The following is an 18,455-nucleotide window of genomic DNA, read 5'->3' as shown; positions in this document are numbered from 1 at the left end:
AAGAAGTCACCCATGCACTCCAGCAGAAAGGCCCAGGGCACTGTGAGACATGAGATGAAGGCTGTGTCTGTGCTGTCACCTTTTTGCTGATGCCATCCTGGATGACCGTGGTGCGGTAGAGCCTGAGGAGCCCGTCCCGCGCCAGCCTCTGCACCAGCCGCACGATGGACTTCTTGCAGCACTTGGTGGAGACACCTTCTTGCTTCTCTTGATCCATCACCATCTTCTGAAGTCTAAAAGATGCCAAAGATACCTTGAATTTTAAGGCCAGCAATGCTCCAAACAGCCTAAGTGGTTTGTTAGATGATGTGGGGTGAATTGCCATTTCTTTCCCTGCTCCTTATTCCCTTTTGCTGGAGACAACTGGGAACTTTGCTTCCCATTTCAGCTCTATTTTCTTTGTACTCAAGTTTTTCCTTGTTAGGGGAGAACTGCTGTTCTGATGACAGCAAATTCTCAATGCCCGATTCCCCTGTGCATGGCTACAGTGCAATTACGAATGTAGCCTCCCTAAGGCCAGGAGAAACTATAGCTTTTTTAGTGGTGATTTAACAAATGCAGTCCGTTCTTGCAGTTGTGAGCTCAGTTCAGCTTGAGGCAGAAAGTTTATTCAGTGGTTTCAGAGCACAGAAATGACTCCTGCATTCACAACATGGATACAAACACACATATCGCACCATGTGAAGCCAGCTCCCTTCTCCCTTTGCCACAGCTGGCAGGGGTGTGCTCACACCTTTCTCTCCCCATGCCTGTTCCCATGCTCTTTCCCACAAATGTCCCAGGCCCTAATTCTGGGCTCTTTCAGTACTGGGGAATCAGTTCTGAAAAAGACCTGGAAGATAACAAGGGAATGAAGCAATAACTGAATGTAAACATGGACTTCAACTGTCCTGAAAGATTACCACATCCTGGTAATTAACAAATGGAAGGCAAACACCAGTAAATTTCCTTGGCAGAGACTGGGGAGGGACAGAACTTCCACTGATTCTGAGGAACCTGTGAGGTACCTGTTGGCAGCACTGAAGGGACAGCAGAGACCTGAAATAGCCTCCAAGCCTGCGCTTGGATGTGACTCAATCAATCACTGCTGAGGCTGGTGCCAGATGAGGCTCTAATTTTGTAACACTCTGCAATTAAACAAGGTGACAGAAGGTTTCAAAATTCTCAGACCAGAGGAGAGTTTTGACTAAATTCCTACAGCAAGCAGCCCTGGGTCTTGGATGCCAGGATCTTCTGTGCTGACACAGAAGATGGATGGTGTAATCCTGTTCGTGACAACACAGTACTGCCAATTTAGAATCCAACAGAGCACCAGAATTTCCATTTCTTTTCAGAGGTGAAATCTTAAAGGGCTGAAAGACATTATAACATTTAGGGAAGTATCTTCAGCTCAGATAGGGTGTCAGGAGAAGACATATAACACCACATAAAACTGCACTGAAAAGCAAACTTTGAGGGCCTTGCTAGAATGCCAGTGACCAGTGATGAGTGACATGAAAACCTGAGTCTCTCCAGTCCATACAGACCAACACATGAACAAGTTTGGAAACCACACAGAGATAAAACTGATGCAGATGCAAGAATCCTGCAGCAGGGAAGTTCTGTCCCTTACAATGTGACCACAAGTTTGGCACACTGTGAATGGATAAGTAAGTTCTTTGATTTGTATTTATGAAACATACAACAAATGAAAGCACTCTTGTGTAATTATCTGCATGGAACTATTGTTGCTTCCAAAGAGCTGATTGAGATTCAACCACCCTCTCCATCCTTACAGCAACGGCGCAGCAGGGACAAGCCAAGGCAGAAGGGAATAAGCCCCCCGTGCTCCCAGCAGCCCAGAGGGGAGGCTCAGCCCTGCTCACGTGAAGAGGCTCTCGATGAGGCGCAGGTTCCGCACGGCCTCCACGATGAGGTTGCGGCGCTTCAGCAGCCTGTAGGTCTCGTGGGATCGCTCCAGCGCCGCCGCCCTGGCGCGCTTCTCCTTCCTGGGGCCACAGGGCTTCTGGGGACAGCACAGCACATCAACAGGGGACACCAGCCAGCCTGGCTGCAGCCCAACGGGGCTCCTCACACAGCAACAGCTGAGCAATTCCCCCTTCTGATGGATTTATTTATAATAAAGTACTCAGATGAAGATTGTCTCTTATCTCCCCTTCCCAGGAAGGCAGACAGGGGATGATAAGCAGCCCTTGTGTGCTACATTAAGCTATGACACGCATTCAGTCAGCACAGAATTCAGAGGGCACCAGGGAACTAACCCAGAACTGTATTTTGGACATCTATCCTCCTATCTCCTGGAAAAATTTTCAATTATATCTACAATGCAGTGCAGCCAAAATACAAATGTACTTTGAAAATAATTTTAAAAACCCCAAAACAATTTGATAAATAAATATAAAAACTCTAGTTCAAAGTCTTGCTATAAGAGCACAAAACTTAGCTCAGACAGCTGTATAAACAAAAAGACATTAAGACATGTGATCTTACCTTAGGATCTTCAAGTCTGACTTCCTCCACCTCAGCCACATCTCCATCTTCATCCGTGGGATGAGCACAGGTAGAAACACTGGACTCCTGCTTTAGAGTTCCCAAAGTAGAACTATCCCCTGAAATGCTGTCTGGGAGCTCCTCAGGATCTTCAAGAATTTGAGGGGAAGGCTGCTTCTTTCCCTGAGACTTCACAGCTGTTGGCTTGGAGCCTGGTTTGAGAACAAAAAGCCTTGTAATTGTTCTGCTCTCCCTGTTCAGCTTTTTCTCTAAGAGGCATTCTCCATCTACCCAGGTAGCTGCACTTAAAAGCATTCTGCTACACTTTCCATACATTCTGCCCTGCTGGAAGCAGTGGTTTGACCATGAAAGACTGCATTCAGCCTCCAAAAGTTAAGCTAAAAAAAAAAGTGAACTCTCTATCATCAAATAATTCTCTCCACTCAGAAACCTTTTCACAGCTTGCAAAGTCATGAAGGGCTTATCCAGAAACTGCTATCTGAAGAAAGGAGAGTTTCTGTCTCAAAGATTCTCAAGTTCTGCCAGAAACATGACTTTTCTAACTCAAAGCAGAATAAGAATTTAATACTACTCCAAAGATAATCTACATAGAAAAACAGAGATCTCCTCTCTTCCACTGGAGTTTATCAGAGAAGTTGGAGGAACATCTAAATAGGTTTAAAAAAATTTAGTAAAAAAACCCCCACCATATTTTTTTAAAAATATGTCCCCCAAAGGCTGGCAGCTTTCACACTAATATGCTCCAAATAACCAAAGAAGAAGTGAAGTAATTAACTTCAGGGGACAAGATATTTTTGTTACAAAATACTCAGGTGAGTAAGGCTGTGGATTGAGTCATCCCAACCCTGAATATCCAAGGAGCACAGTGTGTGAGCCCAGGGAAAAGGGGAGACATAGCATGGGGTCAGGAGAGGCAGCAAAAACACTACTGGGATACAGATACCAGGCCACACGTCAGCCCTAACAGTCTCCAGAGGTTACCACACTTGGTGTTCTAAACCAGAACAATTTGGGAGGAAAGCATGGAAATAACCAAACAGGTTAAAAACAAATATGTGGCCAAAAGCCATAATGGAAGCTAATAACACGTTATTTGTTTTTTAATAAAATGATACATAATAAAAATGCAGGCTGTTCTCCAGATTTCCAAATCACAAGTTACCTGTGGCTGGTGTCTGCTGGACATCATCTTGGACATGTGATTTCATTGGAGAACCAGAGCTGCCCTTCTGACCTTTTCCTCTCTTCTTCCTGTCCTTCCCTTCTTCCTCATTGTCAGACTCTGAGGCCACAGTCTCCTCTTCTCCAGGAGATGCATCTTCCACAGGTGGGGAATCTTCTGGCACCAGAGCCAAAGTAACTGTAGCCAGCTGCTCACTCCTGGCCTTCTCCCTCTCAAACTGACGGTTTAAATCACTCTCCTCTGCAAAAATGTAGGAAATGTACTTTGTTGTCCTTTGCCGACCTTCATCCTCCATAAAACCCTGAGAAAACAGTTGCAATGTTATTTTACCACCTTGCTTCTCCATTTTATCAGTGCTCTCCAGCATCAACAGAGGGAAAATGTTCTCAGTGTTCCTCACCCATCAAAAGACATAATATTTTTTTCTAAGTAACAAAAATGTCCCTAACCTTCACATAGAGAAATCAAAAGGAATTCGGTGTCTGAAAAATAAATCTGCATTACAAGTGTATTGGAATGAAACTCTTATGGTATGTGGGATGGAGAAAAGTCTGAGGAAGAAGAAACTGTTTATTCGGAGTGGAAATAATTTTTTTTCAGAAAAAAAAAAGTTTGTGAAATAAGAGCACTGCAGCTCTCAGAGTAACTCAGACTTCAGAGGAAGTCTGCCCTGTCTGCTCCAACAGGAGCTTACAAGGATCTACAAACTAACACACCTCACCAATTAATAAGGGAAGATTTCATATTCTCAGCTGACTGGGGGAAAACATCTATAGATATTCCAATGGTTTATACACCTTGTTTTTAACTCTGCAGAACCTTTTATTGAATGACAAGATTTTTCTAAAAAGATTCCCCATTGAGGGAAGATGGCAATTATCCTGCCTTTGTGGAAAGGGACTGTTGGGTGCATGCAAGACATGACAGCTGGATTTGTCTTGTGAAATAAAAAACCAGTGAAATATCTGGAAATAAGAAGTTTAATCATCATAACTCCTAGAGAAGTAACTGTTTTGCTCCAGAATTTCCTCGTATTTTCAAAGGTTGATCTTACATGGACAAAGAGTCTTTGAGAAGATTCTTCAGTGCTCTGATTAGTGCAGGTTGCAATCCTAATACTGAGCCCTTGTCTTACACACCTTTTCCTCAACTGAATTAATTCTCTTTTCAATCTTACCAGGACTCTCCCACTGTCATTCTAAAAATCTCTGCAGTTTCTCATGTTTGAGGTTAACAATGTTATTCCCAGAGTAACCAAAATTGTACCTTCAGTTTCAGTAAGTATCTGAATTACTTTATTTTAGCCTCACCTTGACAACTTTGTACCTCTCCAGAAGACGACAGAGCATCCTGGCTTCCAGCTTCCCCACATTCATAGCCAGGCGAAGTTCTGCCTGAGAAATACCTTTGGTTCCTCTACTTTCAACTGTTGAAGAAAACAAAACAAAACAAAACAAAAAATCTCAGGGAAACAATCTGACTGAATTTTATATATATCTATTTCTATATACATTAATATTTCCCTGAACAACACTATATGCCAGAATAGAAAATTTAAGATTCCCCACTAAATAAAGACAGTTTTACAGACACATAAAATATTCAGCCAAATACTCTCATAAACCACAATTTTACATGAAGCAGTGCCCAGCAGAATGAGGTATGGAGGTGACAGCTTCAAATTAGAAGCATGGATGATTTTTTTTCCCTGGCAGCTTTCCACAGTTAGATATTAATTTCTCCATTTGGAAAGGAAAAGAGATAGGAGAATAATGAACACTGTTTGCTTCATCTTTTCTCATTCCATCACAACATCCTGTTTTTGCTGCATTGTTGCTAAGCTTCCAGGAAGGGCTAACAGGTGGCAGCATCTCCAGTCTAATCTGGATATAAAGCTCATTTTGCTATTAAAAAATTACTTTCTCATACACAAGCAAGCAGAATGTAAAAACAAATGCAATAAACACATTTCTTTTATACTACAAGGAGTAAGGAGGTAATGGGAAAAGTCTTCATATGTCTTAAATCACCTACTTAACTGATAAGCCTGGGTGAGCATATCCCTTTCACAAACAATATCCACAGGCTGAACAACTTTTGTGATGATCTCTTCATCATCATCATGATAATCTTCCATTTTCTTCCGAAATTCCTTCAGCAGTTTAAGGCAACGGACCATGACATCAGTCCCTGTGAAAAATGAGTGTTAGTAACAACTCCTAACAAAGTGCAGGGGGAGTGCATAGCTTTAAACAATTTTAGTTTTTTCTCAACATGAAGAAGTAGCAGTGCAATGGGGAACAAATGGCTAAAGAAACCTGGGTATTTCTAGGAAAGGCTGGCAACAGCTTTTCCCTTTGTATGAATCTGGCAATCAGGTGAATCTTTGAGGTGCTCCAGACCTTCGCATCTGTGCCAATGCTAGGACTGTCCAGTAGGAGAAACTTCCACAGCATAAATAAATCAATGGAGGGATTAAGTGCTGATCCCCAGAATGACACCTGGAGAACGCTTATTTGACTGGGTATTAACCCATTCCTTTCTAAAAGGACAGAACACACTGCTGCCCACCAGCCACATGATTCTTGTAGGTAATTTAATTTCACATCTTAGCATGCTCCTGTCCATCAGCTGTGCTGTAGTAACTCTCCACTCTCTGGGACATCCCAGCAAAGGGTGGAGTGAGGACAGGTGGCTGCAGGAGAGCTGAGCTCCTGCTGGGTCACTTCACACCAGTGGTACCTCCAACTGGGTTACAGGACACTGCCACCCTGGTAAATTGCAGTGATTCAGCAGCTGCTGCAGCAGCAGCCAGTTCATCCTGCAGCAGTGGGGAGAACACCTCCAGCCATCCCTGCTCCTCTGCTACACACTGCTGTGAAAAGGCCAGGTGAAGGCTTTAGCAGGAATCACTAAGGTTTCAGCTGATGAATTTAATCTTGTGTTTATATATCTGAGCAGTTACTGATGCCCAGCTGACACAAAGTTAACCCACAGTCACTTCACCATGTGACTGTGCTCCAGGCCACATGATATGATTATTTTTCCTCAAGCTGAATCCTTTCTGTAGGATGCTGCTTAGGATTTAAGTGTTGACATTCTGGTAGGGTTGCAAGCACTGTTATTACATCCTTTGTATTTCTACAGCCCATTAATTTTCACTGGAAGCAGTATTTGAAAAAAAAAAACAAAAAAAACTCCCCACAGAAAAGAAATCCCCCAAAACAAACCAATTCCTTTTCCTTTAGCTCCTGCTGCCCAATAATGTTCTTCCCATAGCAGATGCTCTGGCTTCATCCTCAGTGTGTCCCACATATTTCTATCTTCTTTCCTGTATGAGTCCAGAGATTAAAGTATCTTGATCTCTGCTGAAAATCACCTATTATTAATTCATCCTCCTTTAATACCTAGTGTTTTTAAGGCATTTTTGTGGATTTTCAGCTTTTACATCTGTAAGATGGAATTATCATTCAAGTGAAAGATTCATCAAGTGGCATTTTTCCCAACAAAATTTAAGCAGCAAATGCAGCTGCTGTTCTGCCAATCTCTGACAGAACATAAAACACAACTGCCTTGGGGGCTGAAACCAGGTTTGTAAGTGGACTTGTATTTTCTTGTCTTCTAAGTAAATACCTTAATTGCAAGTTAAATGCTTTTACTACTGCCTATAAACTGTTTTTAGGAGTGCTGTCGAGTCATCTGGGTGGTATTTCCAAGTGTTTGCAGCTCATTAGAACACCCCTGAAAGACTGGGTCATTTCTCTCTCAGCCAGGCTTGATGCTGTACCTACTTTTGGCCTCTGCTTCTTTGTTCAGAATACACTTTCCCTATGGAGAATTTCCTTTCCCCAGACTTAAAAATTTGAAGGAATTCGTCTTATCGACAGACTTAATCCAACTCCATGTAATCAGCACTCTTTTGTCTTCTGGAACTTTTCATGGTTTTACTGGCTCTTTCACTTGCTCTTTTAAGATCACTTCTATTCACAAAGACTATGTAACTTGCAATGTTTAGTTAATATCAATTTTTTTTCCCTCACAAACAGTTCATTATATCTCTAAAACAGACACTTCATCTTTCGGAGCTATTTTCTTTTTACCCTGCAAATCTGCCTCTTAGGATTTCCTCTTGGGATTAAGGATTTGGTTCAATTTCCTTCAGGAATTATATTAATTCCTTTGGAGGTACTATCCTTCCTCATACTTTCTATTATTATTTCTTGTAGTTTTTTCCCCATGCAAGTTTTATCTGTATCTTTTCCTGAGAACAGTTGCTTTCTTTTGTTCCCTTTCCTCATACAGTCCTGCTCTTTGTCTCTGCACTACATGTTTGGAAGTTATCAGCAGTTCCTGTGAACCAATTAAATTGGCATTCAGAATTGGTTATGCATTAAACCACCCCTCAGCAGACTGTGGCTTTTTTGGACAGCAATTTTGGGTATCTCACTTACCTCAACCCTATTATCAGCTCAGCTGGTGAGGTAATAATGCCAAAAGTGTGGGCTTGAGCCCTGTATAGGCCATTCACTTAAAAGCTGGGCTCAATGATCCTTGGAGGTCCCTTCAAACTCAGAATATTCTGTGTTCTGTGAATTCCAAGTGCTGTAAAACCTTACTTCCATTCTTTGATAGGAAATTTTTCAGAGAAGCTTTGCATTCTCATGACTTTCAGGAAAAGTCGTAACCAAGAATAGTCTGTTTTTAACTTATTTCATAATGAGCCTTCTTTTCAACATTAAGTTTTTTATTTTTTTGGTCAAGTTTATTGACTTGTCATTTAACTTCAACCTGAAATGTTAGCAGACTGCTTTTTTCCTACTCTGTATTGGCTTGAGCAGTCTTATCAGGTCCCAAGACCACAGCTTACACTAAAAATCTGAAACAAATCTTAATTCAAGTGGGCTGCAGCATTTTAACTTTAGTAGCCCACTTATCTACCTAACTGCATGGACAGATTTCTTACTTACACCTCTTTTAATTTAAGATATGAAGCTCATAGATAGAATGGCATCAACGTAATCACACAAAAAGAGAGCAAAACCAAGACCTTTCTTTGTCTTGTAGGGTCCTCCACTGGGGTTTATGTCTTGCAAGGGGACAGACACAACCTTGGCCAGACCAGCATTCATCATGTAGTGATAGAGACGTTTGAAGGTTCTCTCACAAAGGCCCTGATGCAAAGAGAAATGGCAAAAGTCACTGCAGCCCAAAAACTTCACCTCTTCCTGACTGGTATCAAAGGCTTTCACACCACCTGCTCTTACAACCATATTTTGGGGTAGGATATCCATAAGAAACTTAAAAGCCTTTTAGTGCAGAACCTGAGATGTTCCTGAGCATATTGTATCCTCCAGCTCTGCCACCTACCCAAACAGCAGCAGTGGAAAAGTAAGAACTGCATGATGACATCCACTGACAAAATGTTTCTGAGGCTGTGGTTGGAACACAACTGCTTCCCTATGACAAACACCAACAGCAGCTTCATCTAGTAGGTTTGTAAAATCCCTTTTCTATCCTAGCCCAGAATTTTGTGCAACTTTTGAAGCAGGTAGTATGAATGAGTGCCTTTGATACTCAGCATCTAGATTCTACTGAGTGAGAATTTTAAAGAGTAATGAATCTCACCAATTCTTCCCTCAAGTTTCCCAATGTTTCCATCTGGTTTGAACGAGCACTTAGCATACTTGAGAGCTTCTCCATCAGAATATCGTATTTGCTCCTCCTAACCAAAAAAGAGAATTATTTTACATGTAAGTATGCATATAACTTCATAAACATGAATTGTAGCTTTAGAAACTGTCAGGCACTAGAGAAAGTAAGCTAAGTATTCTCAGATTGGTTTAGGAATTCTGGTTTTCTTTTCCTCCTGTGAATAGCACATGAGATAATTTGTCTCTAAGAAAAGACCTCGAGGAGGATACAATGACTAAGCGCAAGCTGTTACTTCACTGGCAACCCACAGAAGCACTAGTTCTAATAATGAACAAGACAGGAAAACAAAACAAAAAATCAGCTAGAAATGTGTTTAAGTGAAAACAGTCCAAATGAATGGAATGATTAGTGCTACAAAAAGAAGAATTATGTTTATGCAGGCCGGTGACAGGCACTAGAAGAACCTGTTGTTTACAGCTCCAAGACAAGTTTTAAAGTGGCCGACATCTGGAAGAGAAGTTAATAAATTGGAAAGCGTCAATTCCAGGAAACTTTGATGGTTCTGTGACAACAAAACAATCCCTCATCACAGTAAAAGGTCGAAGAGTACCCAGGAGACCCTTAAACCATACCTGTCGACATGGAAGCGAGTCAGGAGTAGCAGAATTGAGTACTGCTGTGCTCCACTCGGCAGTCGGATGACGTGGGACTGCATCGTTATCAGACCACTTCTGTCCAATACCCTCCTGTGATAATGAAGCTTTCCAGCATCCACTCTAAAGAGAAGATGGCAAGATATCTATAGGAATAGGAACTTCTGCAAACAAATTCTAATTATACAGTACCCAGAACACTTTACCTATATTACCCATAGCCTTAATGAGACACATGCTAATTTTCAAAGTGATGACTCAAAGTTAGGAAGTGCCACACTTAAGAAAACCTGTGAATTTATTTTTATAATTTATCCAGTTGACCTGAGAAATACCTCAGCTTTAGAGCCTTTAGGCACAGAGTGCCATGACATGGTTTGATGAGGGGGTTGAATCAGCATTGTATCCCCATGTTCTACTTTTCCATCCTCTCTTTCTAACTTGTGGCTATGCTGCAGTCACTGCCCTCCTTGGAACAGCTCTGGGATTCATTTCCCTCCTTGGTGAGCTGGCTTGGGCCACCAAACTAACAGAAAAGTTCCCGCTCTGTCCCCATCATCTTAGTTACCTACAAGAGCTCCCTAAATGGCTAAAAACAATGTCAGGTGGTGTGCAAGCCACAATCCTGTCATGCCCTAAAAGCAGTGACTCTTTAGAGCAATGCTGATGTTGTCCAGAACTTCAGGACACATCCAGAAGGTAGCTCTAAGAAGATGTGTAATGCTCCTCAATCAGCAAAATACATGGCCTAGTTTGGGAGTGGTAACTCAGGCTCCCTCCCAATTGAGAGATGTCACACAGGGAAATGCTGTGGACAAAAGGTGGCTGTCCAAGAATTCCTTCAGAACGTGGGTAAGATACTTAGACAACAATTTAGAAAAGGAAATAAAAATAATTTTTCAGTACTAACTTTGAAGGAAAAGTTATTTAGAAAAAACAAGAACTTTCACAATAGAAACCTATTTGGAGTATTGACCCACCAGACAAATTTCTGGCTCTCTGTGAAAATATCAGGAAGGGCAATGAACTCAAGGATGAGACCAGTACAGTTCTACCAAAACAAGCACTCCTGGTAGTAAGCATGAAGCACTACAACATAGACGAGAGCTCAAATATTCACAGGAATACTTAAAAACAACCTTGGATTGAATTCTCAGAGCAAGGCACAAACTTACTTGAAAGCCCCACTGTGCAGGTCCCTCTGAAGCTCTCCCTGCCACCGAGCTCGGCCCAGCCGCTCCAGAATGCAGTAGGAAAAGTCAGGGAGTTTCAAGTCAGGGTCCCCCTCCCAGCCTATCAAAGCTCTGTAACGCTGCTCCTGGGAAGCAACAATCACTAATTTCTCTCCCCATCTAAGAAACAGAAGGAAAAATAATGTCTTGTTATTGGCTCCATAAAAACAGAGAGATCAATCCCTTTCCCTCTACAAATACCACTCTTGATATAATCTGTACAAACTGAACAAAGACTAAATTTTATTAGAAGAATTTGAATGCCAGATATAAGGATTTCACTCACTTTTCAACAGCTTCTTTGTAAGTATAACAAGGCTGCAAATCCTTCTTCCTTATTTGATCAGTGATATCTACTCTCTCTTTAAAATACTGGCAGGAACCTTGTATGCCATCTTTGTTATCCAAAATCATGTGGATAGGATAAATATCATCTGAAGAAATAGGCTCTCTTTTGCTTTCCAATATTCCTGTCTCAAGGTCTATTTCTTCATATCTGAAATAAAACCAAAGTAAGGAGAAATACAAGACTGTCACAGACAATGCTGATACCTTCAGAAATTATCTTGGAAAAATGAAGCTGCTTTGAAACCTCTAAACTGGAAAAATATGAAGAGCAGAGCTGTACTCCTCAAGCATGACCAAACCTTTTCAGCATGCAGAAGGAGGGAGATGCATTATTTAATCTTTGAAAAGTCAACGATGTGGTGGGAATAAGAAACGTAGTGGGAATAAGAGAAACATACAGTTCACAGGGAAGGAAAATGACAGGTAGATTCACCCTGCTGACCAGGACATGCAAATTCTGCCTGTACCTAAATAGCAAGCAGTCATTTGAATGGAAATCAGGCCAGGACCCATATACAGGTCTCCTAAATCATAGAATCATCAAAATTGATAAAGACCTTTAAGATTATCCAGCCATCCACCACTAAAACCACAGTGACCCCTAAAACCCATCACTCAGCGCCAGATCTTAAACACCTCCAGATATGGTGTCTTAAGAATGGGCAACTTATTCCTAAGCCTGACCCCCCCGAACAGTGAAAATTCTTTGTATAACACCTAAACAGCGGCTCAGAGCCACCTGCGTGCTGTCACCGGCCACCCAAGTACTGATGCAGCACAGCCCGGGCGAGAGTGGGCAGCCCGGCCACTGGGCCTGGTTCAGCCAGCAATGAGTCCGGGTTTAGCCCCTCAACCACGCCGAGATTAGCCCGGTACTCAGGCGGGTATAGCCCGAGGACCAGGCCCGGGTTTAGCCCGGTAATCAGGCGGGTATAGCACAAGGACCAGGCCCGGGTTTAGCCCGGTAATCAGGCGGGTATAGCACAAGGACCAGGCCCGGGTTTAGCCCGGTAATCAGGTGGGTTTAGCCCGAGGACCAGGCCCGGGTTTAGCCCGGTACTCAGGCGGGTATAGCACAAGGACCAGGCCCGGGTTTAGCCCGGTAATCAGGCGGGTATAGCACAAGGACCAGGCCCGGGTTTAGCCCGGTAATCAGGCGGGTATAGCCCAAGGACCAGGCCCGGGTTTAGCCCAGCAGCCAGTCCCAGGTTCTCGGGCGGGCCGGAGCCGGGGCCGCCCGGTCGCTGCCCTCACCGGTCGTGCAGGCGGAGCGGCGGGCGCGGCCGGGGCAGGAGGTAGAAGCGCACGTCGGGCTGGGCGCTGAGCGCGGCCCAGAGCAGCTGCTGCGTGTCGGGCTCCAGCGGCAGCAGGAAGGGCGGCGAGCGGGCGGCCAGGCGCTGCCAGAGCGCGGCCGCGGTGATGCCGTCCAGCCCCTCCAGGGCCACCTCGTCCAGCAGCGCCCACAGCGGCTCCATGGCCTCCATCCCCGCCGCCGCTTCCGGGCCGCGGCGCGCAGGAACTGACGGGGCCAGGCGCGACCGTCGCCAGGGAGACCGAGCAACAGGCCCGGCCCGCGCCGGAGTCAGTCTCTGCCCGGGGGCCGTGTCCGGGGACTCTGCCCCGGCATCTGCCTTCGTCCGGGATCTCTTTCCCCGGTCCGTATCCGTCCGGGAGCTCTGTCCAGGGCTCAGTGTCCGTCCCGGGTCCGTGTCCAGCTGGGGGCTCTGCCCGGGGTCTCTCTCCGGGGTCAGTGTCCAGCTGAGGCCTCTGGCCCGAGTCCGGGGCCGTTCTGTGGCTGTGTCCGAGGTCAGTGTCCGCCCAGGGCCTCTGGCTGATGGCTCTGTCCCGGGTCCGTGTCCGTTTCCATCCTGGGGTTGTGTCCGGGGCTCTATCCTGGGTCCGTGTCCATCTGGGGCTCTGTCCCGGGTCCGTGTCCATCTGGGGCTCTATCCCGGGGTCTCTATCCCGGGTCCGTGTCCATCTGGGGCTCTGTCCCGGGTCCGTGTCCGTCTGTCCCCCTGCCCGGGGCTCTGTCCCAGGTCTGTGTCCATCTGGGGCTCTGTCCCAGGTCCGTGTCCATCCGTTCCTGTGCCCGGGGCTATGTCCCGGGTCTGTGTCCGTCTGTCCCCGTGCCTGGGGCTCTGTCCCGCGTCCGTGTCCATCTGGGGCTCTGTCCCGGGTTCGTGTCCATCTGGGGCTCCATCCCAGGTCCGTGTCCATCTGGGGCTCTGTCCCAGGTCCGTGTCCATCCGTTCCTGTGCCCGGGGCTCTGTCCCGGCTCCGTGTCCGTCCGTCCCCGTGCCCGGGGCTCCCCCGCGCTCCCCGCACCGCGGAGCCGAGGCGGGGTCGGGATCTGGCAGAGCTGCCCCGCGGTCCGTAAGAGACAAAACACGCGGTTCTCTCTTTGCTACAGAGCTCCACGACACGTGCTGGTGGCACATTTAAACTTCGGAGAGTGTAAGAGCACACCTTGGCACAAGCGGCAGCGGTGTGGTGAGGATTGCTGGAAAAATTCATGTTGCTTGAATGGCAAGCCAGGTAAAATCTTTAATTAAACACCTCAAATATATACGGCTCCAGCAGTGAATACGCTGTAGAATGAGCTGACCTAACGAGTAGTAGCAGCTCAGAGAATTCCTTCCATAGCTGGGCTTTGGGCACAGCTCTTCAGCTGTGCCCTAGGGTTTTCTTGCTTGCCAGGTCTGGCATTATAAACTTGTCATGGCATATGCCTTCTACTTTTAGTTTTTTTGGTTCTTTTGTAGGTTGTGAAGGGTTCTGAAAAATAAGTAAAACACCTACTGTTTCCTCAGTTCTTTGGGAGCTTTATTTACAGCCCTGACAGCTTTATGCATGGTTGAAAGAGGAATGTTTTTCAGTTTATAGCCTTCTCATCTAGTGAGGGTGCAAAACCAGTGGTACCCCATAATAAATCATTCAGTGTGACCATTATATTCTCATTTCAGGTTTATGTTAAGACATGGTGACTGACTTTGATGAAAAACATGACGAATATTTAATATCCCTTCAGCAGAGAAACCGGTAATATTCGCATTTGTTACCACTTTGGGTATGAAGTATTTGTTGTATTGTATCAAAGTCTGATTGCTGTGCCTTAAAACATTCAGGTGTTTCTCTCTTCTTCTCTTTGTTTGCCAAAAGTTCTCATTTCTAGAGGAGATCACAATGTTTCTTCAGCATTTAACATATAAATACATTTATTAATAAAATAGTTACTTTTTCCACAGTGACAGGGAAGATTTTTGTTCATAGAGCAAGAGGTTGTAGATTCAGAAGTAACTGGCAGCTCATGCTCTGTGAGGATGTAGTTATGAGGCACAGTTGTTATGTTGTCAGAAATACAGAAAAGTGGGAAATAAGGACAGCCAGGTTGCCTTTGCAAACTCCAGTGTTTATCAGACAAGTTTCAAACATTTCTTTTCCTCTTTGTTCATGTGTTTCTGTCACTATACCCTGGACAGATGAACATCATATCTTATTTTGGAGAGTCTACAGAACTTTCTTGGTGGATTCCTTCCTTTGACACAAGAGATTTCTAATCAAATTATATAACAAACTGGTTTAGTAAAAAGACCTTGAAGGATACAATTATGTTAAAAAACGAGGCAAGTTTTATGACCACAGGTTTCTTTCCTATATAGTATCCTAAAGCAGTTTTGGAAAAGGATAAAACCAGTTTATTTTATGGTTAAACCAACTTGCATCCTTGGTATCAGAGCTCTAATTCTGACTGCTGGGGACATGCTTTTGGGAAAAGGTGGCTTGTGTCACAACACAGACACGTGGGGGACTTTGGCCTGTGGATTGACCCATCCTGGAGTCAGAGGGAAACCAGGGGAATTCACAAATTGCCACCCATATGATGCCAACCTCCTGGCCTGCTTGTCACCTCACCACAGGAATTAACATGGACTGGGTATAACCCGTGGTGAAAGGAGAGAAAATGAGAGTTGGAAGAGGGAGAACAGCTGAAACTGAGCCCATGGAAGGGCATTATTTTTAGCCAGCATTTAATTTTCTGCTATCTCTAACTGCAGTATTGGCTGGGGGCTTTCCACCTCCAGTTTGAAAACACAAATCATTGTTTTTATTCTTTAAAAGGGGTCAACTATTTTTAAGCTTTTTGAAATTTCAAGAGAAATTCTTTAAAATTCTTAAGAAGAAAGGTTAAATATGCAAAATACCAAATGGAAAAAATAATGTAAAATAAGAAATAACATAACAATAACCTCAGAAAGGAAAAGCTTGGTCAAGTTTCATCTGTTACAGTGTGTGGGTGCTCATGCACATGTTACAGAACAGGAACAGACCCTAGAAGATGTATTCTGAAAGGGTTCCTTGAACTGGGAACATATTTTTCAGCTTTATGTCATGGTGTGTTGTTGTATTTATTGAAGATCTGACCATCTGTGTATGCACTGTGCCAAGATGAATTATTGGCCTTTCTCCTTCAGGCTGCAGGAGCGGTTAAAAAGAAAAGATCCCGTGCAAATCAGACTGGAGCAGCTGGAAAAAGGATTTTCTCTGTATGTGAATGGAGCTAACTCTGAGCTGAGAAAGTACCCCAGGAAAATCATCCCACACAGCTGCCTGAGAAACAGGCCCAGAGCCAGCAGGACAAATGGTGAGTGCCCTGGCAGCCTGGCAGAGCTGGAACTCAAGTCAGAGAGGTCACTGGAACCCAGGAACACACCTCTGGAGCCTGGTGGGATGAAATTCCCTGGAAATCGGAGTGCTTAAGCTGGTTGTGTGTAAGGAATAGTCTCTGCAACACCCTATCAATTTTTCACTTGATCCCTCTTTAATTCCAACATTTAACTTCCCTGCCTTTTCATTTGTTAAACAGCTCTAACTAAAAGTAGAAGATTAGAAATGTATATAAATTGTCAGGGGAAAATAATGGTATACCTTTGACACTTAACACCATTAAGAGGATTTAAGATCTGATGGACTTCAGTGTTATCCAAGCTGGTGTCTTGAGGACAAATGACATTTGATGACATAGACTGTAATCAAATTATATCCAGTAATAGCTTCATTAAGCTCATAAATTACATTTAAGATATAATAGTTGTCTTAAAAAGATAGCTAATCTTTATTTAAATATTTGAAGTGAAGAAAATCGACCATTTTTTCCCCAGTGATTAGCTGGCTTTATGGAAAAATGGGTATTTTGTTTCTAATTTAAGTCTGTCTATCATTGAGAGCAGTGCAGTGACAGGAATAATTTTGCATGCATGAAAGTATAAAGTATGAGCTTACTGGCCTTCTAATCTATTTAGCATAATGAAAAGAAAGTTGATTTTACTAAATCCCTGTGTAAAGCAGTTTACCAGCCTTAGTCAGTTACGTTCACACTTGCTACAACCTATCTCAGAGTGGTTTTTTAATGTGTGATAGCCTGCTTAAGTTTCATTTTCACCTAAAACGACACAAAGAGTTAAAAAAAGTTACCTACTATGATAATTTATTGATTGAAAGTTTATTAATCTCAATGATACCAGAAACAAACTTTTCCTGCAATAACTGTTCCAACCATGGCTCTAACTTCATCTCCTTAATTTGTTTTCCTGCTACAGTGGGCACATACTACTTGTTTGCAGGTTTAGCTGTGTTCAGCTTGTATAATTTCCTGCAGATTGTGTGAGATGGTGATGAGGAATCAGCTTGTCACCTGGCTCCACTATTCTCTGTGAAAGTGAAACCTTGTGTGTAATGATGTAAAAATGGTCATGTTCTGGGAAATGGTGGAAATTGGGTGCTCTGTCACACAGGGCTGATACATCTTCAGGTAGCTAAAGAGAGTGTAAATCAACATCTTGGACTTTTTGCTCCAAAAATTGTGAAGGGATATTGTGGCAGCAGCTCTAGTGGAGCTCTGTCAAGAGAAATTTTCTCTTAAAGTTCTGCTGTGCAGTTGTTGTATCTCAGCTTAACTAAAATTCTTTATTTGTATGGTCCCTTAAAGCCATTTGCTTCAGTCAAGGTAGAATACATGACTCAGGGATCTCTGAAGGCTCCAGTTGCAGTCTCTGTTCCTTTCCTCAACTCCATCTATCAGAGACTGTAGCACCAGCTCTACAGAAGATAGATAACTCAGTGTGTTTAACTCTCCAGTGGTGTTGTTTTAACCCCATGAAGCTGCAGTGAAAGATACCACCTGAACCACCATCCTGTCATTTTTCCTCTTTCATTTGGTTTTGCTGCTGGAGTCCAGAATGAGAGTCACTGCTGGTCTGTATGAGCTTCTTGCCTGGGAGTTCTACCTTAGCATTTTTGTGGTCTCTTTCATTTCAAGGTATTTCTTCTCAATGATTGAATATGATTTTACTTACAGGAATGATTCCTAGCTGAGATAAAACACTGAGTTTTTTTCCCTATCTATCTCCCATGAGAGTTATTGCATCATTTATTACTTCTAAAGCATCCGTCTATAGGATTAGTCTTCACTGAAAAATTAGGAATGGGTGGTACTTAATAATCCAGAACAGGCATAAATCCCTCTTTCTGGTTCCTGAAAGTGTAATAATAAATCTGTTTGTCAGGGCTGTTTGCTTTGTGTTCCCTAGGAATAATTACTGATAATAGTGATTGATAAAGGTTTGTGTTTAGGATTGGTAATGAATTAAAGGAAATTATAGGTTGGAAGGTAGTGAAGCTGGGCTCTAGGTGTGTTGGCATTTCTTTGGGTCTATAACCCACACATGGTTTCACAACTCTGTTTGTAGTTCCAGTGAGTGTCTGTGTGGTCATGAATACGTGGTTTGAGGATAATGTGGGGTCTCCTTGGATTAGGATTAATATTTTGAGGATGAACTTCTCAGTTCTTGTATAGTCAAACAGGGACTGACAGCT

At 43.5% G+C, this 18,455-nt stretch overlaps 2 protein-coding genes across 5 annotated transcripts in view; one reads left to right on the top strand and one right to left on the bottom strand.

Moving 5' to 3' along the window:
* GTF3C1 (general transcription factor IIIC subunit 1) overlaps nucleotides 1-13,136 on the bottom strand; it is a 39,327-nt gene extending 26,191 nt beyond the window's left edge. Inside the window, exons 1-12 of one of the 2 annotated variants that reach the window (XM_072935685.1) lie at nucleotides 12,834-13,136; nucleotides 11,518-11,727; nucleotides 11,175-11,351; nucleotides 9,979-10,122; nucleotides 9,320-9,416; nucleotides 8,742-8,865; nucleotides 5,729-5,884; nucleotides 5,005-5,120; nucleotides 3,674-3,995; nucleotides 2,491-2,702; nucleotides 1,866-2,002; nucleotides 80-233 (exon numbers count right to left, since the gene is read on the bottom strand). In XM_072935685.1, coding sequence (XP_072791786.1) covers nucleotides 80-233; nucleotides 1,866-2,002; nucleotides 2,491-2,702; nucleotides 3,674-3,995; nucleotides 5,005-5,120; nucleotides 5,729-5,884; nucleotides 8,742-8,865; nucleotides 9,320-9,416; nucleotides 9,979-10,122; nucleotides 11,175-11,351; nucleotides 11,518-11,727; nucleotides 12,834-13,063 — 2,079 coding nt within the window. In that variant the 5' untranslated portion in view covers nucleotides 13,064-13,136. Of the gene's footprint in view, nucleotides 1-79; nucleotides 234-1,865; nucleotides 2,006-2,490; nucleotides 2,703-3,673; nucleotides 3,996-5,004; nucleotides 5,121-5,728; nucleotides 5,885-8,741; nucleotides 8,866-9,319; nucleotides 9,417-9,978; nucleotides 10,123-11,174; nucleotides 11,352-11,517; nucleotides 11,728-12,833 lie in introns of both variants that reach the window. The other variant, XM_012577414.5, reaches the window with a different exon arrangement.
* A 107-nt stretch (nucleotides 13,137-13,243) lies between these two features.
* Nucleotides 13,244-18,455, top strand: part of KATNIP (katanin interacting protein) — a 55,428-nt gene continuing 50,216 nt past the window's right edge. For all 3 annotated transcript variants that reach the window (XM_030284673.4, XM_012577495.5, XM_030284674.4), the window contains exons 1-4: nucleotides 13,244-13,385; nucleotides 13,993-14,117; nucleotides 14,546-14,621; nucleotides 16,055-16,224. In XM_030284673.4, the coding sequence (XP_030140533.4) occupies nucleotides 14,560-14,621; nucleotides 16,055-16,224 (232 nt within the window). In that variant the 5' untranslated portion in view covers nucleotides 13,244-13,385; nucleotides 13,993-14,117; nucleotides 14,546-14,559. The remainder of the gene's footprint in view (nucleotides 13,386-13,992; nucleotides 14,118-14,545; nucleotides 14,622-16,054; nucleotides 16,225-18,455) is intronic.

The sequence above is a fragment of the Taeniopygia guttata genome, chromosome 14, assembly GCF_048771995.1.
Source record: "Taeniopygia guttata chromosome 14, bTaeGut7.mat, whole genome shotgun sequence".
Classification (NCBI taxonomy): Eukaryota; Metazoa; Chordata; class Aves; order Passeriformes; family Estrildidae; genus Taeniopygia; species Taeniopygia guttata.
Note: the sequence above shows the minus strand (reverse complement) of the source record. Positions and strands in the feature narration are given on the sequence as shown.